Source organism: Leptodactylus fuscus, chromosome 5, assembly GCF_031893055.1.
Source record: "Leptodactylus fuscus isolate aLepFus1 chromosome 5, aLepFus1.hap2, whole genome shotgun sequence".
NCBI classification, from domain to species: domain Eukaryota; kingdom Metazoa; phylum Chordata; class Amphibia; order Anura; family Leptodactylidae; genus Leptodactylus; species Leptodactylus fuscus.
Genome location: NC_134269.1, coordinates 33,906,505 through 33,925,115, shown reverse-complemented (window position 1 = coordinate 33,925,115; position 18,611 = coordinate 33,906,505). Strand labels below are relative to the sequence as shown.

The following is an 18,611-nucleotide window of genomic DNA, read 5'->3' as shown; positions in this document are numbered from 1 at the left end:
CAGGGAAGGTGGGAGGGGAATCGAGTAATGGCGCACTTTACCACGCGGTGTTCGATTCGATTCGAACATGCCGAACAGCCTAATATCCGATCGAACATGAGTTCGATAGAACACTGTTCGCTCATCTCTAATGCACACCAATAGAGGGCGCTGACTGAGAATGTGCAAGTCTGTCTTCCATGATGTAATTAGGAAGACAGAGTCTCAGTCAAGACATCCAATAGAGGCCGCTCCCTTTAACATCATGCCGACCTTCTCAGAGGACTTTGTTAGCAATGATGTTGGGATTATACCAGATACAGTCTCTCAGCCAAGGACAGCTGTTTCGATGTATTTGCATCTCATCAGCTTGGTGTAGAGAGGACTGATCTGGCAGAGGTGAGAGGCTTAGACAGGGTTGAGTTGAGGGTTGCAGTCAGATATGGAAGTCAGATTTGCATATTTTTCCCATGTTCCTTTGCACAGTGGAGCGCTCATGGCTTAATAAGACTCCACACACCTTAATGATGGTTCTCTCCTTATGGAGTGACGATATCCCCTCACACCTGGAACAATGATCTTAAAAGTATACTGGCACTCCATTCACAAGGAAGCCTTAGGTGGTCCTAAGGTCCTCCTGATCATTGGGGAACTTGGCAATTGGACACTTATCCTCTGTCCTGTGGATAAATGTGCATAAAGGGGCAACCCCTATAACAAAGAAAATCCCTTCCCATTTCACAATACCACATGGAAGGCAAACGAGAAAAGAATTTCTTTCCCAAGAAAGGTAAAGGCTACAAGAAGATCAGCAAAGCTTTACTTATCAGACAGAATACTGTAGCCAACGTGATTTAACAAAGATGGAACTGCGACCATCTCACAGACATCCAGGCTGTCAACAGACGTTAGCACCTAAACAGGAGCGTCTTCTGATGAGAAGAGTTGAAGAAAATCGCCAATTTCACTGCAGTTAGCTAAAGAAGTAGAAAGCCAAACTGGGGTCAGTGTTTCCCATGACATAATATGACGTATACTGCGGAGGAATCGCATGCATGGGTGTCACCCACGTCGGAAACCTCTACTTAAAGGGATTGTATCATTAAGGCTGGGTTCACACAGAGTATTTTGGCTCGTAATGTGGTACGTAGATGTCGCGGGAGGTTTTGCGGGCCGTATACGCTCCCATTGTTTTCAATGGGAGCCGGTACCGTATACGCGGTGCTATTTTGCGGCCGCTGCAAAATCACGGCCGCAAAATAGCGCCGCGTATATGGTACCGGCTCCCATTGAAAACAATGGGAGCGTATACGGCCCGCAAAAGCTCCCGCGCCGTCTACGTGCCACATTACGTGCCAAAATACATTATGTGAACCCGGCCTTAGATGTCTTCTCCTGACCACCGTTTGGTAGAAATCTCGGTTTTCGCCAGTATGCAAATGAGTTCTCTCGCAGCACTGGGGGCGGTCCCCAGCGCTCAAACAGCACTGTGGGCGTCCCCAATGCTGCGAGAGAACTCTCCAGCGAGGGCCTCTTATTCCTCTGGAACACCCTCTCCGCGATGTGTTCTTCAGATGGCTTCTTCTGGCTTTAAATGGGACGCATGTGCAGTTGGCTCTGCCATGCCTGCGGCCATTTTCTTGTAGCCGCTTACACGAGCATAATATGCAGAAAATGGCAGCATGTCATAATACCTACGGAAGTGCTGGCAGATTCCGTATAGATATAATAGATAGAGATGAGCGAGTACTTTTCGGATCAGCCGATCCGAACAGCACGCTCCATAGAAATGAATGGATGCACCTGGTACTTCCACTTTGATGGCGGCCAGCCTCTTAACCCCCCGCGTGCCGGCTACGTCCATTCATTTCTATGCGAGCGTGCTGTTCGGATCGGCTGATCCGAACAGTACTCGCTCATCTCTAATAATAATAGAGTTTGGAAGTATGCAGAGGAAAATTCTGTGGACTTTCTGTGAATAATGCTGTAGAAAGAAAACGTGTTGCGTTACCGCTGCGGTCTTTTCCGCAATATTATTTGCTGCGGCTCACTAGGGCCTTAGCCTTAAAGCTAAAAATGTTCTTAAATTTGTCCCTTTGGTCGTTGTAAAGAATCCACAGCCTGATGTATGAGTGTGTTAACCTTTTGCGAGCTGGAGAGCAGTGTGTGTATATTGGGTACCTGTTTTCCCACAATGTAGTGCTAATGTCAGCGAGCCTTGTATGTGGTGTTTGTGGGCCATGCTGGGGTGTGATTTATGCTCAATTTGCAGCCTGAGTGGAAGGTGCAAAATGAAGAAAGTAAAAACAGAATACCGGCATCCCACTGCACCCACCTCTCATACCGGGAAAGCATGACACCATAGTGAAAGATTCATGCCAGCTCCGAATCCGTCATCTACCAGTTTCCACAGATTTATAAATCACTGCTGTTTGTACCCTGTATGTAACATAATTTGGGCAATGTACATTGGGGTACTGTGTAGGTATTGTTTCCGCCCCGTATTTTAGTACTATTTGGACACTATAGGACTATTATTTTCATTGTGCTATCTTGTACTAGATCACATTTTCCCTTTTTTTTCTGTAAGCTATTCTCCATTTCCCTTCTTTCATAGAAAGGGAGGGCCTCCTACACAATGTTTTGTCCTGGGCAAACAGAATTTAGCAAAATATAATAAAAATCATTCATTGAGGTTTAGGGCATAAGAAACAAAAAAAAAAAGGCTGCAGTAACGCTGTCAATAAATGTTCCAGAATACATGACAGGTATGTGTGAACATTTCCTCCAGACGTCTCTGCCGGAGCAAAATAATATACCTATTTGCTTCATTGTAACTGAAATGTCACAGAATATGTAAAAAGCTATAGAGTGCCAGGGTGCAGAATTGTACTTGAAACTACGTGCGGCATTTTGAAGGAAACAATGTAGAACATGCTTTTAATAGGAGCCACACATTGGCGCCATTTTCAGCCACTTCCGCCATCAGAAGGCAGCTGGCCAAGTGTGAAAGAGGAGGCAAAGTGGCAGCCAAAGTTTATGTGCCTGCTATTTTTACACCATATTTACTGCCAGTATTTATTATCGATCCCCACGAGATACATTCATACACACGTGGACAAAATCGTTGTTACCCCTCATATAATGAAAGAAAAACCCACAATGGTCACAGAAATAAGTTGAATCTGACAAAAGTAATAATCAATAAAAATTCTATGAAAATGAACAAATGAAAGTCAGACATTGCTTTTCGCTTCCACAGAATTTTTTTTTAAACTAAACCTCATGACTCAGGCCTGGACAGAAATGATGGTTCCCGTAACTTAATATTTTGTTGCACAATCTTCTGCCCCTCTCAGCAGGTATTTTGGCCCCTTTTCATGAGCAAACTGCTCCAGTTGTTTCGGGTTTGCAGGGCGCCTTTTCCTGACGACATGTTTCAGCTCCTTCCAAAGATGCTCAATAGGATTTAGGCCAGGGCTCATAGACGGCCACTTCAGAATAGTCCAATGTTTTCCTCTTAGCCATTCTTGGGTGTTTTTAGCTGTGTGATTTGGGTCATTATCCTGTTACAAGACTCATGGTCTGCGACTGAGACCAAGCTTTCTAACACTGGGCAGCACATTTCTCTCTAGAATCCCTTGATAGTCTTGAGATTTCATTGTACCCTGCACAGATTCAAGACACCCTGTGCCAGATGCAGCAAAGCAGCCCCAGAACATACCGTGTTTCCCCAAAAGTAGGACACCCCTTGAAAGTAAGGCATGCGGGGGTTTCTGTTGAATTGCCTAATATAAGGCACCCCCTGAATATAAGGCATGCCCAAAGATCTTTGCAGCCAACTGAACACTGTGTGATGTGCTCGGTGTGCACAGGAAATCCGGCTGCTGCCTCCGCTGTTGTGTCCACTGTCCCTTCTGCTGTAGGATGAGCTCTCCCAGCTCATCCCAGAGGCAGAGGCAGTAGCCGGCATACCTTTGCTGTGCGCACAAAGCACAGAGTACAGCTTCCAGTCGGCTGTGTCAGTGAAGTGAGGATCGCTAAGCCCCGCCCACGAAAGACCCACTAAGCCACGCCCCGAAGGCTAGCTAAGACCCGCCCACCACTGCCGGGACGAACAGCAGTACCAGCGCTACTGTGAAGATGGGAAAGGTAAGTATGATAACTTCCTCCCCTCCCCTACACTACCTACAACCAGCAGTCATGCTGACTCCGCTAAGGAAGTGCCGGCATGACTGCCGATTGTCATAAGACATCCCCTGAAAATAAGACAGGCCCTATATTTAGGACAACAATTTAATATAAGACACTGTCTTATTTTCGGGGAAACACGGTAACAGAGCCTCCTCCATGTTTCACAGTAGGGGCAGCGTTCTTTTCAAGATATGCTTCATTTTTCAGTCTGTGAGCATAGAGCTGATGTGCCTTGCCAAGAAGTTAAATTTTTGTCTCATCTGTCCATAGAACATTCTCACAGAAGCTTTGTGGCCTGTCAACATGTAGTTTGGCAAATTTCAGTCTGTGTTTTTTTTAAGATTTGTTTTCAATAATGATGTCCTCCTTGGTCGTCTCCCATGAAGTCCACTTTGGCTCAGTCAATGACAGATGGTGCGATCTGACACTGATGTTTCTTAAGCTTGAAGTTCACCTTTAATTTCTTTAGAAGTTTTTCTGGGCTCTTGTTACCATCCATATTATCCGTCTCTTTGGTTTGTCACCAATTTTCTTCCTGCGGCCACATCCAGGGAGGTCGGCTACAGTCCCATGGATCTTAAATTTCTGAATAATATGTGCAACTGTAGTCACAGGAACATCAAGCTACTTGGAGATGTCTTATAACCTTGACCTTTAACATGCTTGTCTATAATTTCCTTTCTAAGCTCCTGAGACAAGTCTTTCCTTCGCTTCCTTTGGTCCATGTTGAGTGTGGTCCACACCATGTCACCAAATAGCACATTGAGTATCTGTAGCCTTGTATACAGGACCACTGACTGATCTCAAGATTATAGACACCTATAATGCTAATTCGTGGACACCCCATGCTCCTTTGGTCACATTATTTTCAGGGGTCCCATCACTTCTGTCCAGCCCGGTTTCATGAGTTTGTTTTTTTTGTAAATTCTGTTGAAGCGAGAAGCAATGTCTGACTTTCATTTGTTCATTTTCATAGAATTTTTATTTATTATTACTTTTGTCAGGTTCAAGTTATTTCAGGGTTTTTCTTTCATTAAATGAGGGGTATCAACAATTTTGATCACGTATGTACATAGGATGTATGGTAAAGAGTTATAACTGAAGAACATGAACTCCAAAGACATAGTGATAGGGAATTTAGATGAGCCCTATATGGGGCAGTGACTGACACTATCTGTAAAGTGCTGCCGAATATGTTATATAGAGAAATAATAATAATGTAAATTAGTCTGTTCCATATCGTCTCACAATCAACCTGATGCTGCCTAGACTCTTCCCAATCCCTCTAAGAAAAGTGTTGCTAGGCCAGTGTACTGCTGGAATATTCCCATAAGGTCCTACTTACTACAAGCAGAGGAATTGTGTTCCTGATTACATCCTGGGAAACAGATTTGCATATTTCCCATAATTCCACAGTGGAGCGAAAATGACTTTGTAAGTCTCTATACGCCTGTAAAGGTGCTCTCTCCTTAAGGAGTGATAGTATTCCCAGAACCTACTTACTAACTACATAGATGTCTTCTACTCTACCCAAATGATGTAGAGGCCCCTGTGTATGTATGACTGGTTCTAGTTGATATGTCATCTATGGATTCTACGCTCCTTTTCCCCTAATATGGTTCCCCTAATACAGCCTACATTTCCCACAATGAATCTGGCTTTGCAGAGATATCGGGGGCAGCAAGTGATTAAGGACGGACGACCCTCTTAAGATTTATTTAATGCGATTTTCGGACAAAGCAATCCTCTGGTTCGGTTCAGTCTGAACTTGTTCAGATAGAGTTGCATGTGAAATTATTGTATTCTGGAGCCTCTTCAGACCCATGAGTGTAATAATTTACTGCAGATCATGTTGCAGCAGCCATTTTTATCGCCCGAGACTAGAGATGAGCGAACATTATTTGAAACAGCCGTTTCGAATAGCACGCTCCCATAGAAATGAATGGAAGCGGCCGGCACACAGACTTTGCTGGCGGCCGGCCGCTTAAGCCCCCTACGTGCAGGCTACGTCCATTCATTTCTATGGGAGCTGCTATTCGAAACGGCTGTGTTAGCTCATCTGTACCTGAGACTAATCCTAAATAGTTGAGTTTCGGTAAAAAACTAGTATTACAAGACAATTCACCCAACACTGCAAGTGATAGATCAGTGATATGTAAAGGCACCAAGAAAAGAAGCCACAGCACATAATCTTTAGTGATGCAGAATATCAGTCCGATTTATTGGAGAATTCACACATATATTGTGTAAGGCAGATATCATATAACGCTCCATAGGATGTAAGCATAGCTGCCGTCTACCATGTGGGGGATAATTCAGAAAGACAGTATCCACATCAATTTTCAATGTTTTGGTCCAATTATGACTTTTCTCTTGCAAAATCTGGTTATAGGAGAACAGGAGCTTGGTGCAGGCCATGGCTATGTGGTTTCTTGTCCTGGTTGCATTGGCTAGCACCACATGTCCGGAGAGTGCTGCACCATTGATATTTTACCTCTGATATTTAAAGGGAATCTCTAACCAGAAATGTCCCTATCGAGCTACGGATAAAGTTGGCCAGCCAGGATTCCCGTTAATAAAAGCTTTTTTCAGCTTCCCGATCACAGTCTCTGTCGATGACATATTAGCTGTCTCTTGATATGCTAATGACCTGTTGGTGCAATGTAAGTGTCAATGTCACTCAAATCGCAGTTATGCCTTCCAGCATCCATTCCCTCCATCCCTCCCTCCCCCCCTGCTATGACTGACATGTACACTGCTTGGCCTTGTCAGTCATAGCAGGGAGGTAGCCCTTTGGTGCAAATTGAGCAATGTTGATGCCCTTGTTGCACCAAACAGCTATAAACTTATAAAGGTTTTACTGATGTGAAGCTCAGCTGTTCATACTCTAGGTTTCACATCTGCACTTGGGTTTCCGTTCTTGGGATCTCGCTTGGGGACACAAAAAACGGAGATCCAAACCACTTAAAAAGAGGTTACCCTTGGAACCCCAATTAACACATAGACTATAATGGGGAACGGGGAATGAGGAGCAGAATCCCTGAGCGCTCACCAGCCTTATAGTTCAGTAGGGACTGTTCTGGTGGTAGACTCCCTTTAACTTATATCTAGAGCAGTGGTTCTTAACCTTGTTCGAGGTACCGAACCCACCAGTTTCATATGCACATTCACCAAACCCTTCTTTAGTGATAAATCAAATATGATTTTTTTCCAAATTCAAGCAGCTTCTTTTGTTGCAGATTTTGCTGCGTTTTTTTGAGCCAAAGCCAAGAGTGGCTACAGAGTGATTGGGAAATATATAGGCTTTATATGACTTTAAGAGGATTAAAAAAAAAAAACCTATTTAACATATTACTGCTTGAATCACAAAAAGGGTGTGTGGTATGCCCCAAAATGGGCATAGTCTAGTGGAAAGGGATTGTGGCTGTCCTTGACATACTGTCCCTTCTGGACATCTGTTTGCAAATATTGGCAACTATGTAAGTAAGCTATGGATTGTGGAGGGCATAAAAAGCTAAGCTTGGCCTGTAAGTGAATGTTCACCTATTAACACAAATGGCAATTTTAGGTGAAAAATTCTATGTTGATTTTTTTATATATATATCTTCATGGCAGTGAAATATTCTATTTTTCTAATAGAGAGCTGCAAATCTGCTTCCTACAGCCAGCAGTAGAGGGCGATCAGGAGCTCACTGCATACTGCTTTTTACATAAAGTCCAATGTATAACCAGTATGCAGTAAACTCCTACACTCCCCCTAGTGGTGACTGCAGGGGGCTAACATTTTATGCTGTAAATCTATAGCTGTACAGGAAGTGTGGAGCTCTGTATCAGAAAATATATTAATACATTACTCAGCTCCGAATGTTAATCCTATTTAGATGAAACGGTGGATGTTCACTTTAAGAGAGCAAGGAAATAGTTTAATGGGGGCAGGGGGTTATCACATTTCTGTCACCCATGCACTAGCCTTAATGTTACCTGCAGAAGATGGAATTTCGTTCCATCACTTACAAGGATTACTATGCCTCCTAGTACGCAGTACAATTGTTTCTAATGGTTAAAAATGAGGTTTTGAGCTTTCTGGAAGATAGCTCCATCAAATTACATTGTAATTTAAAGTTACTTTTGTTCCTGCAGTACCGTCTGCTGCCACCGCCGCTTACAGATACTTCCCATAGACAACAATGCAACAGTGCCACCAGCTGTGACCTCATTCAGAGGAAACATTGATTTTTCAGATACAGTAATCGAGCATCTCCCAGAAATGGCAGACCTCTCATTTTAAACAACAAAACCTTGTTTTCAGAAAATAAGTGCTATTAACCCTCCTGCTCCTGGTAAATGCTATGTCCTCGGCCACAAACTATAAAGATATCAACAATTTGTATTCGGTAATACTGAGAGTCACCATGACTCTCTACTAGCATGTATCTATACAGGGTTGTGTCTAGAATAGAGTGTTTTGTGGATCCAGTAGGTGGCGCTGTCTCAGTTCCTGGAGTGTTATCTGGCTCTGGGTGTGTTGGCATCATCAGCCTTGGGATTATTGGATGTGATATAGTTGAAGTAGAGACTAACTATGCCTCTCCTATATACAACCCTAACCTGGATACAGGTGGTGCCTTATACTAACAGTCACAGGAGACAGCGCCCCCTACTGGATCCACGGCAGGCCAGGTAGCTCCAGATTTTACCCACTCCATTCTATGTCTTACTCTACCACCCAACCAAAATTTGCCTTTATAGTGCAATTTCTTACTGCAAAATCTTTTAAGGCTGAGGCCCCAGGTTGCAGATTGAGCAGAAGAGAGAAATATAAGAACTTCCTATATATTCCCCATTCCTTTGGTAGCCATTCTTGGCCTTGGCTTAAAAAAGACAGCAAAATCTGCAACAAAAAAAAGCTGCGTTTTGCCACGTAGAACCTTGACTTAGACCCTAGAAGATCATAGAGAAAGGGATGTTCACATACACCATAGAAGCCCCATACCAGTTGTAGGAATAGACCTTACTCCCCACTACATGTATATACATCCTCTGTTCCACATATTAGAAGCTATATAACTAAGTCTGCAGTGAGCTCCCTCTACTGGTGACGTCAGAAAACCACTATCACAGTGTCAAGGTCTTCCCGAAAATAACATCTCAGTCTCCTGAGGGTGACAACACTTTTCTTTAGGATAAAAAAAGGCATTTTATTGTAGCCACAAGAGCTCTGATCTAATAGAAGAGAAGTAAATTCTACCATTACCATTACAGGTTTTATAGGAAAATCATTCAGAAGGCTTACATGGAGGCAATGGTGTTACTATATAGGATTAAACTGAACAGCATTTGACAAATCTCATTATACATGTACATCGTAGTGTCCTCAAGTTATAGGGCGAATCCAGGATACGGACACCATGACCTAGATATGATGTACCTTAGATACAGGAGATGTCTCTGTTTCTATTTGCTCATTAGGTAATCGATAACATCACAACATCAACATATCAATCTGATATCTCTATTAGTTATTCTTTTACATCCCTACGGGTAGGGTACACAATTTAGTGCTGACCCCCAACACTGCACTTAGAACCTATGTAGGTATGTCACTGAGCTCTGATCTTTGCAATATGGTGGTGGTAATAAGATCACGGACTGTGAGGGGGGAATTTATTATGACTGATGTATTCATATGCTGGTCCTGATCCTCTGTACACTGTAGTGAGATGCGTCCACGTATATCTGCTCTACTGTGCGCAACAACACCACATCCAGATGAAGAACTTCCCTTTCCATTGTCGCACCTCCGTAATATTTCTGTTGCAACGTAAAGTTATAAAAGTTAATAAGTCATATAGAAGTTACTCTAAGCAGTCATGGTGGGCTGAACCAAGTGTAAGGGTGCACATGATGGGGTCACTTTATGATGCAAAAAACCGCCTGGCAGGTTCTCTTTTTAAGTAGAAAGTCAGAAAATGATCCAAATTTTGGTATAAATCACCCCATAGTGATTGTCATAGGGGCAGTGCACCTTATAGTTAATTCACTGCAAATCCCCACAGCTATAGACTTCCCTGGGTGGCACCAGAAATGCTTTTTGTGCGCCCACCATACAGATGTAGCAGATCTGAAGTCGTTGAAGGGTTTCTTATGATGGGTCAGATAACAGCAGTCCTATGACCACAGATATAGATAAACTGCTGATAGCCATCGGAACGGTTAGAGAGTCACTGATAATGATAGTTACCGTATGTACTCAAATATAAGCCGACCCGAATATAAGCTGACCCCCCCTAATTTTACCACAAAAAACTCGGAAAACTTATTGACTCGAGTATAAGCCGAGGGGGGAAATGCAGCAGCTACTGGAAAATTTCAAAAATTAAAATGGTTTTTGGGTGCAGTAGTTGCTGGGGAAGGGGAGGGGGTGTTTTGGTTGTCTGTCTGCCCCTTCCCTGAGCTTGAGGACTGGGTTGTTTCCCCCACGTGGAATTCAGCCTGGCTGACTATAGGGGATCTGCAGTGCTCCTATTAACCCCTTCCCGATGGAACAGGAGCACTGCAGATCCCCTATATTCAGTAGGCCGGGCACTGTCAGACACAGGGATACCTAATGTGTTTGTGTTTCACAGTCATTTTCTACTTTTATATGTATTCTAGGGAAGGGAGGGATTTACAACTTTTATTTATTTTATTTTATTTTATATTCTTGAAAGCTTCTTTTTTTCCCACCATTTTATGGGAGATTCTATACATTACTATTGCGGCTGGTCATACACCCCCCCCCCCCCCTCAAAAAAAAATAATATTTTTTTTTTTTGCTTGACTCGAGTATAAGCTGAGAGAGGCTTTTTCAGCACGAAAACTGTGCTTAAAAATTCGGCTTATACTCGAGTATATACGGTAAGTTTCTGACTAGTGGAAACGGCTCCTTAGCAGGGTGGGGTGCATACCATACCCCTTTATTTGTAGGACTCGGGACCTTTACGCTCATGTCCCAGAAGTAAGACCCCAACCATTTGTGATGTGACAGGCCTTCACATTGTAAGGCAGAGATAGATCTATTTACACAAGTAGTTTGGAGTATACAGAGGGAGGGATTGGTGGTGCCTGTGCCTTGTACCGCAGGCAGCACAACTGATATCAGCGGCAATATGGCCATATTACAATTCCATGTAAGTTCTGAGCATCCATAGAAGTGTATGAGTCCCTGTCTCTCTGTAGGTCTGCAATCATCTGGCGGCAAGCTCTGAGCACAACTTTTAGGACAGAATATCCCCTGAATATGATACCTACAGAGGCTCCCTCCACATGGCGGTCATATGTTGCTGTAAGCCTGAATCCTAGCTTATAACATAGAATTTTGGTAGCAGAATAACTTTAGGGCAGTAGCAGTGGCCTAGGATGGGACCACGACCCAATAGCACCAGTCACTGAACTACAAATCCACACCACGTGTTTCATGTATATTCTAGGGCCCACCAATGCATCTAGAAAGTACCCAAAAATGTCTCTCACCATGGCCCATATATTTAGTGCACTGTGGTGCATCTCAGCCCCGGGTGTAGCAGGGCCGTAACCTAGGCAGGCCAGGGCGCGCTGCCCTGATCCATTGGATTTACAAGAACTTACTGATGTGAGTTAAACCACCAATGTCCACCAGTTTGTGACTGGCGTAGACTGGCGATCAGGGGCACCTACAACATGTGATATAGGAAGGGACATAAAACAAATTCTATTACTGGATGAAAGAATACCCAGTGTTGTCCCTGCTGGAAATAAGTCAGATCCAGATGGGGTGTGCCATTTTGTGGCATGAAAACCTTCTAGGACTAGTAAACAGACCAAACCTGCTCCAACAGAGCCACATTGATGGACTCATCCCCTCCGCCATGCTGTACCCCATCACATCATCCTGCCATATAGAGGCTCTTTGTAATGGACATCCTGCCACACACAAGCTACTGCCCGGCGACTCTCGTGCCCTGTGTGTCGGCCAGCTTTGCACCCGTGCAGAAGACATGCCAGGAGCACGAGGCCCTATTATGTTTATGTTGTTTGCTATGTGGCGGAGACCTTTCCTTCAGCACACTGGATGTATACACATTGTATGGGCCTGAATAAAGGTCAGGACATTACATTTGCAGCATCACTCTTGTCCGTGCTGGGAGTAGCTGCGGATCAGTGAGGCTTTACATAGACCAGGCCGAGCGGCAGTGAAAGGGCCCGGCGTGCATTGTGGTCTGTAGGACGGGATGCTGAGAGTTGTAGTTTCCCCACAGTACGTGTTATTGTCAGGCGGCAGAGCTGTGCTGGTGTATCAGAATGTGTGTGTATGTTTGTGCGCAGGATGGTTGCGTGTCAGGGGGGCCTCGGCAGTTGCATCAGCTGAGATCAGGTGCCATTAAATAGCAGTGTCAGGAGAATAACCCAGATCTGGAGGGCAACACGCTACTAACCCCTTCACTGCCTGTTGAATATGACACTGCAAGTTTCCTTGTAGCACATGAGTCATACACCGTCAGCTTTTGTGCCTTCGGAAATCTGCAGACCATTGCACGACCTGCATTTATCTGTTCAGAGATCTGCAGAGCATTGCGCACCACACTATACATTCACATGTTTATTAATCACCTCTCTATTCATTCTTAGAGCTGCAGACTATTGTCCTACCAGCCCTTATTCATTGTGAGAACTGCAGAGCTTTGCATGACCAACGCTACCCATTGAGAAATTTCTATGGCTTTGTGCCTATTCTTTTTATTCATTCTTAGCGATGCAGAGCATTGTCCTTCCGGCCTGTATTTAAAAACCTGCAGAGCCTTGCGCCTCCGACATCATCCATTCAGATCTTTATAAATCGCATTTCTCTCTCTTTTTAGATCTGCAATGTGTCGTGTCACTAGCCTAGTATTTGTTCACAGACCTGCAGAACATTGCACCATTGACACCATCCATCCAGAACTCTATAATGACGGACAGAGCATTGCACCACCAGACCCATTTCAATATACGTACTACCTAATGTTTGCTATTCCAAACTATGTTTTACAATAATACTTCTCTTTTTTCATCCGATTCACCCACAAGTGGATAAAAAAGAAACTTTACAATCTGCTATTGGCAATAAAATTGGATCAATATGTAACCAAGAGCTGCAGAGTATCACAAAGTCCTTCGAAGGTTTTATAGAGCATCAAAAGACTAACCTCTTTATGGATCGTGCAGAGTATCGCGCCCTTAGTCTATTTCTTTTCTACAGTTTATAGCATATTTGTCAGCCGATCACCCCCTCAGTTACCTGCAGATCATTGCACTCTTCAGTGTCTGATCCCTCTAGAGTCTATGCAATGGAAACTCATGGTCACAATGCAAGTACATAGCACATAACAGCAACCCCAGCGCCTCGTCTCTAAACTGCAGAGCATTGCACTTTGTTTTCTCAGTTGCAAAACATCTGGATAGCATCAACAAGCTATTTTTGCCAATGTCCCATACAGAATAATAATCCCTAACCACCCGCACTTCCCCGAGACTCTCACAAACCATTATCCTGTATCAGAGAGACACAGATTTCTACATGACTTAACCCATCGTGTGCCAGAGACATACTGTATAGGAAAAAACGTCTCTGTATCATTCTCCATCACTGAGCGCTTGTGTACAGCTTTCACATCCATATTGGATTCTCTGCTATAATATGCATTTCACCAAGTAGCAGTATTAGCATCAGCATAGACAGAACATACTCCTTATCACCCCATATGCTATCAGAGCCATAAAGCTGTCATATACAGACATAGCATTGTTTACCATGACTTTCTGCAGCGGGATATCTATGCCATGATATCTTGTTTCAGAAGACAGCAAAAGTCATTGTAAACCAATTTAAAGAAGTCAAGTTAACACTACGTCACAGAGTAGTTAACGCGTTATGTCATGTTAACCTTTGCTACATCTGTACATCTACAACGCAAAATAAGTAGCAATGGCGTCCTTACCCACGTATCTTTAACCTTTATTTAGGGTACAGATGTTAAATACTTAACCAAGAATATACATCTATTCAGCCATCTCTATCAAGGCAGGGTTACAATTTAAAGGGATTCTACCATTAAAACTCTTTCACATGTCAGAATAGCCTTAAGAAAGGCTATTCTTCACCTACCTTTAGAAGTCGTTTCCGCCCCGCCGTTTGGTTAAGATCACGGTTTTTGTCGGTATGCAAATGAGTTCTCTTGCAGCACTGGAGGCGGGCCCCAGCGCTCAGACAGCACCGGAGGTGTCCCCAATGCTGTGAGGGAACTCTCTCCAGCAACGCCTCCATCTTCTTCAGCAACCGCCTCTTCACTCGTCTTCTTCCGGCTGGGGTCACACATCAAAGCCTGTCCAGTCTGCTCTGCCAACGGGCCGCTGGCAGAGTCGAGTGCACATGCCAGTGGCCATTTTTTTGTGGCCGCTTATGCGAGCATGCACAGTACGTTCCTGTAGTTCTATGGACTACAGAGCGTACTGTGCATGCTCGAAAAGAAGATGGAAGGCATCACTGGAGAGAGTTCTCTCGCAGCATTGGGGACGCCGCGAGTGCTGTTTGAGCGCTGAGTCCCACCCCCAGTGCTGCGAAAGAACTCATTTGCATACTGACAAAAAACGGGATTTTAACCGAACGGTGGGGCGGAGACGACTTCTAAAGGTAGGAGAAGAATAGCCTTTCTTAAGGCTATTCCGACATGTGAACGAGAAAAAAAAAAGAGTTTTAATGGTAGATGGGATCTCAATACCTCACTGCCTCTACATTAGCTTGGACAAAATATGGGAGCTGTAGGTGCTAAAATACGATGAGCGCTTCTCTCAGTGTACTGTAGAAAGAAGAGTTCCTGACTTACGTTACGTTTGAGAAATGACCTCCAAGTTTGGTGGTAAGCATGTCCTTCTGTAGTTTAGATCATATGCTCCGCACCTTGATGTATAAGTCTTATGCTCAGAATTCCCTTAACCGCCCCTTAAACATGAGTAGTTTACATGAACTGCACCCTTCGGACCTCAGCACACAGCATCCTACAGAATAGACTCCAGCACTCAGGCCCGGCGGTCACCCACTCCTTGACACCTCCGGTTGGCAAGGCCCCACGTTATGGAAAATCTGCAACTAAAAAAATCAGTGTTTCTGCAACGTGGGGCCTTAGCCTTACAGAATACTCCACGCTGAGTCTAGAGTATAGACTTAGCATGAAGACGTCCATATTGTAGACAACCAGGGCACTGGTGGCAAGTGAGAGATAATACTATTTCCTCGGAGTTAGCTCTCCCCATTTTCACGACTACATTTAATAGGAGAGTAGGTAACCATGGTCATGCTTCAGAACTATATCCACTTTTATTATACCCCTTTGTGTTGCCCTCTTCACTTGAGTCATTAAGGGCTAGTTCACACGTAGGGCGGTATGGCGTATTTTGGTCTTGATTGTGGGCCTAGTCCGGAGGGTGCTGTCGCGAGGCGGACGACGGGGCTGAATCTGCCGCAGAATCCGCCTGAAGAAAGGGCAGCTCGCTTCTTTTTTCCGTGAGTGGCAACATGCCGCTCACGAAAAAAAAACAGCGCTATTGGTCTACATAGACCTCTATTGTGAGGGGTCGGATTATGACATGGATTCAGTGCCAAAATCCGCCCCCTCTTGCCCCGTGTCAACGGAGCCTTAAAGTTCTAGTCAGCTACTTCTTATACTAATGATCTGACAACCATTATGTTTCCTCTCAAAAAAAATCCCCCAAAACAAAGGCTGCTCTCCATTCCTAACTCCGAACTCGCTGCTTACTAAGCAGTTTTCTCAATTATAACGTTACAAACCCGGGTGACAACTTCCATGGGAGCTGTTATGTGAGTCCCACTGGTTGTCACCGAGAAACATATCATTTATTACAACCTGATGGAAGATGGCGACTGCTTAGCCTTTATTTACTGGAGATTTTGTATTGTACAGTACAATGCTCTTTACTACACCCCCCAGTGCTGAGTAGGTCTTTAGGCTTACCATAAAGGAGCAACAGTCAGCAGCGAGACAATGATATGGGGCTGCAGATCGGATCACGTTACATGCTTATTGTAGGAATTCCAAGCAATTTTCAAGTAACTGCACACACAAGCTATTTGCAAGGAATTATCCGCCTATGTAAATTATACATCAGCCGTGGTATTGTTCACACGGAATAGCGCCCTTCAAGGTGACAAATGGCAGACTGCTATTATAACATGGAAGCATGCTTGTTATAAAGGCCATTTCTGTAGAAAGCACATGATTTTCTTGTATCCAATGGATTCTAACGCTAAACACATACACAACAAGCCAAATATACATTATAATATCAGGGAAAGGCAGCGTAGTATTATAACAGGTAAGACGGCACACACTGCAACTGTCTATAATAGACTAGAACCTGATGGCTACTTTCACTGAGCGATGCTACACCCAATATCGTAAACCAATACACCCCGATATGTATAGGGTTGCATATCAGGACACATAAAAGTCAATGAAAGTTGGATCCGGTGACTCAAATAACCATCTGGTTCTAGCTATTCTCCATTTATCATAAACTGTACAATGTGACATTACAACACCCACCTCTGCGACATGATCTTGAATGCGTCTGGCAGGTAACACTGCACATTCTCCATCTGGAAGGGGTCGGCATCGCAGATCTTGTCGTCCGTCCGCCCGTAGTTTGCATTTTCCACCATGATGACATCGCTGCCTGGACACCGAAGCTCAATGGGATATCCTTCACATGCCAATTCTCGACGCATCAGCCCAAATGGAAGAGCCGCTCGACTCAAGCCTGGTGGAGAAATCAAACCCTTGTTAGTGACCTGTAAGTATCACAAATCATTGCCAGGGCTCCTAGAAGCATAGTACATTATACGTAGGGGAAAGGGAACAGGTGGGTGAGGGGTATTTTTTGGGGGTATTTTTTTTTTTACTAAAGGAGTGTTTGCAAGGTGTTGCGCCTGGTGGTATCAAAGTCTTTAAGCCAATCTGTAGGTCCACTTTGTAACACCAATTATTTTATATGTAAGTAGGTATCCATATTGCATATCGCCAGGAAAAATAAAACTTCATGGTGCTGTTTGATCCTCCTGTGCAGCCTTTCCCTTTGAGGTTCAGCTATCTCTAGGTTCACTCAGGTGTCCATTTCTCAGTCGTTCAGTTCTGCATGGGACACAAAAGACAGAGAGCCTGTCCGCTAAATAAAAGCTTTTACCCACAGACCCCATAGACTATAATGGGGTCTGCCGGGAGTCCGCCGGTTTTATACTGAACCCAATGGAGAGAAAAGTTTTCAGTGCAGGACTTTTCTCTCTGCTGATCTTAGATGGACTGTGTGGTGGGATCTCCTATAGCGATTCCAACGCAGATATCATCCTAGCCTATGTTTGCTGCACATTTCTTCTTGTCCCTAATTTCCTAGTCATTGTCTTTATCTTCTATGTGCAAATACCGCGGAGCTGGAGCCCAGTCACCGGTCACTGTTTCTACAAGTGGGTTATCCAGTGTTGGATAATACATCTAGAGCCCACCAATAAGATTCATTCTGCATCCCCACTTTACAGCTACATGCAAATATTACCTGATTTGCATTCGCAAATTCCTAAAATGTCAGCAACATCTTTTTTTCTTCAGTAGTAGATTTGTGTTTTTAACCCTTGCTTTAATTGCTTCTGTCCTGGGGTTCTAACAGTCTGGCTCTTGTCTTGAACTAGGGACCTGAGAGTTGGGGACATGTGTCCACACAGCAGCAGATGACGATTGGTGATTGGGGCCCCTGCAGTGTAATTGAGAAAGTGGGGCCCAGGGTGGAAGGATACTGGTTCGCCTGACTCTACACCAAGATTTCATCTCATACGCAGGGGATTCCACCATTCACCTGTGGGCCAGTCCAAGCCTGGGGCTATCACAACCTTTTTCTCAGCAAGAAGAAAGTAAAGGGCTGCATTAAACTGAAATGAATAGAACAGAACAACATTTGGATTTTTTGTACCGCACACTCACACACTGTTGTGTTGCTACGTGGTAGAGTTCTCCAACTCACTGCACACTCAAGGTACAATCCACGGCGCACATTATGTTGTAGTTTGCAAATCTGTTTATTTGCTCAGCTTAGATATAATATCTAGTATATTTTAATCGAATAAACAGAATACTTTATTTGCAAACTACAACATAATGTGTGCCATGGCTTTGACTAACACAGCCGGGTCACCTGTCACTGTTTCTACAAGGGCGGTTGTTGCAACCTTTTCCTCAGCAAGATGGAAGTAAAGGGCTTCTCTAAATAACATATCCTTCCACTTTGCCCTATATTGAAATGAAAGGATTGCGAATCTTGTAAGCAGTACAACGCTTGGATTTACTGTTTTGTCCGACGTCCCAAATAGACATTCTGAG

The 18,611-nt window shown here is 44.0% G+C and overlaps 1 protein-coding gene across 2 annotated transcripts in view; it reads right to left on the bottom strand.

Annotated features, from left to right (window-relative positions):
- ADGRL1 (adhesion G protein-coupled receptor L1) overlaps window positions 1–18,611 on the bottom strand; it is a 291,137-nt gene that overhangs the window by 93,071 nt on the left and 179,455 nt on the right. For both annotated transcript variants that reach the window (XM_075272818.1, XM_075272819.1), the window contains one exon: window positions 16,791–17,004. In XM_075272818.1, the coding sequence (XP_075128919.1) occupies window positions 16,791–17,004 (214 nt within the window). The remainder of the gene's footprint in view (window positions 1–16,790; window positions 17,005–18,611) is intronic.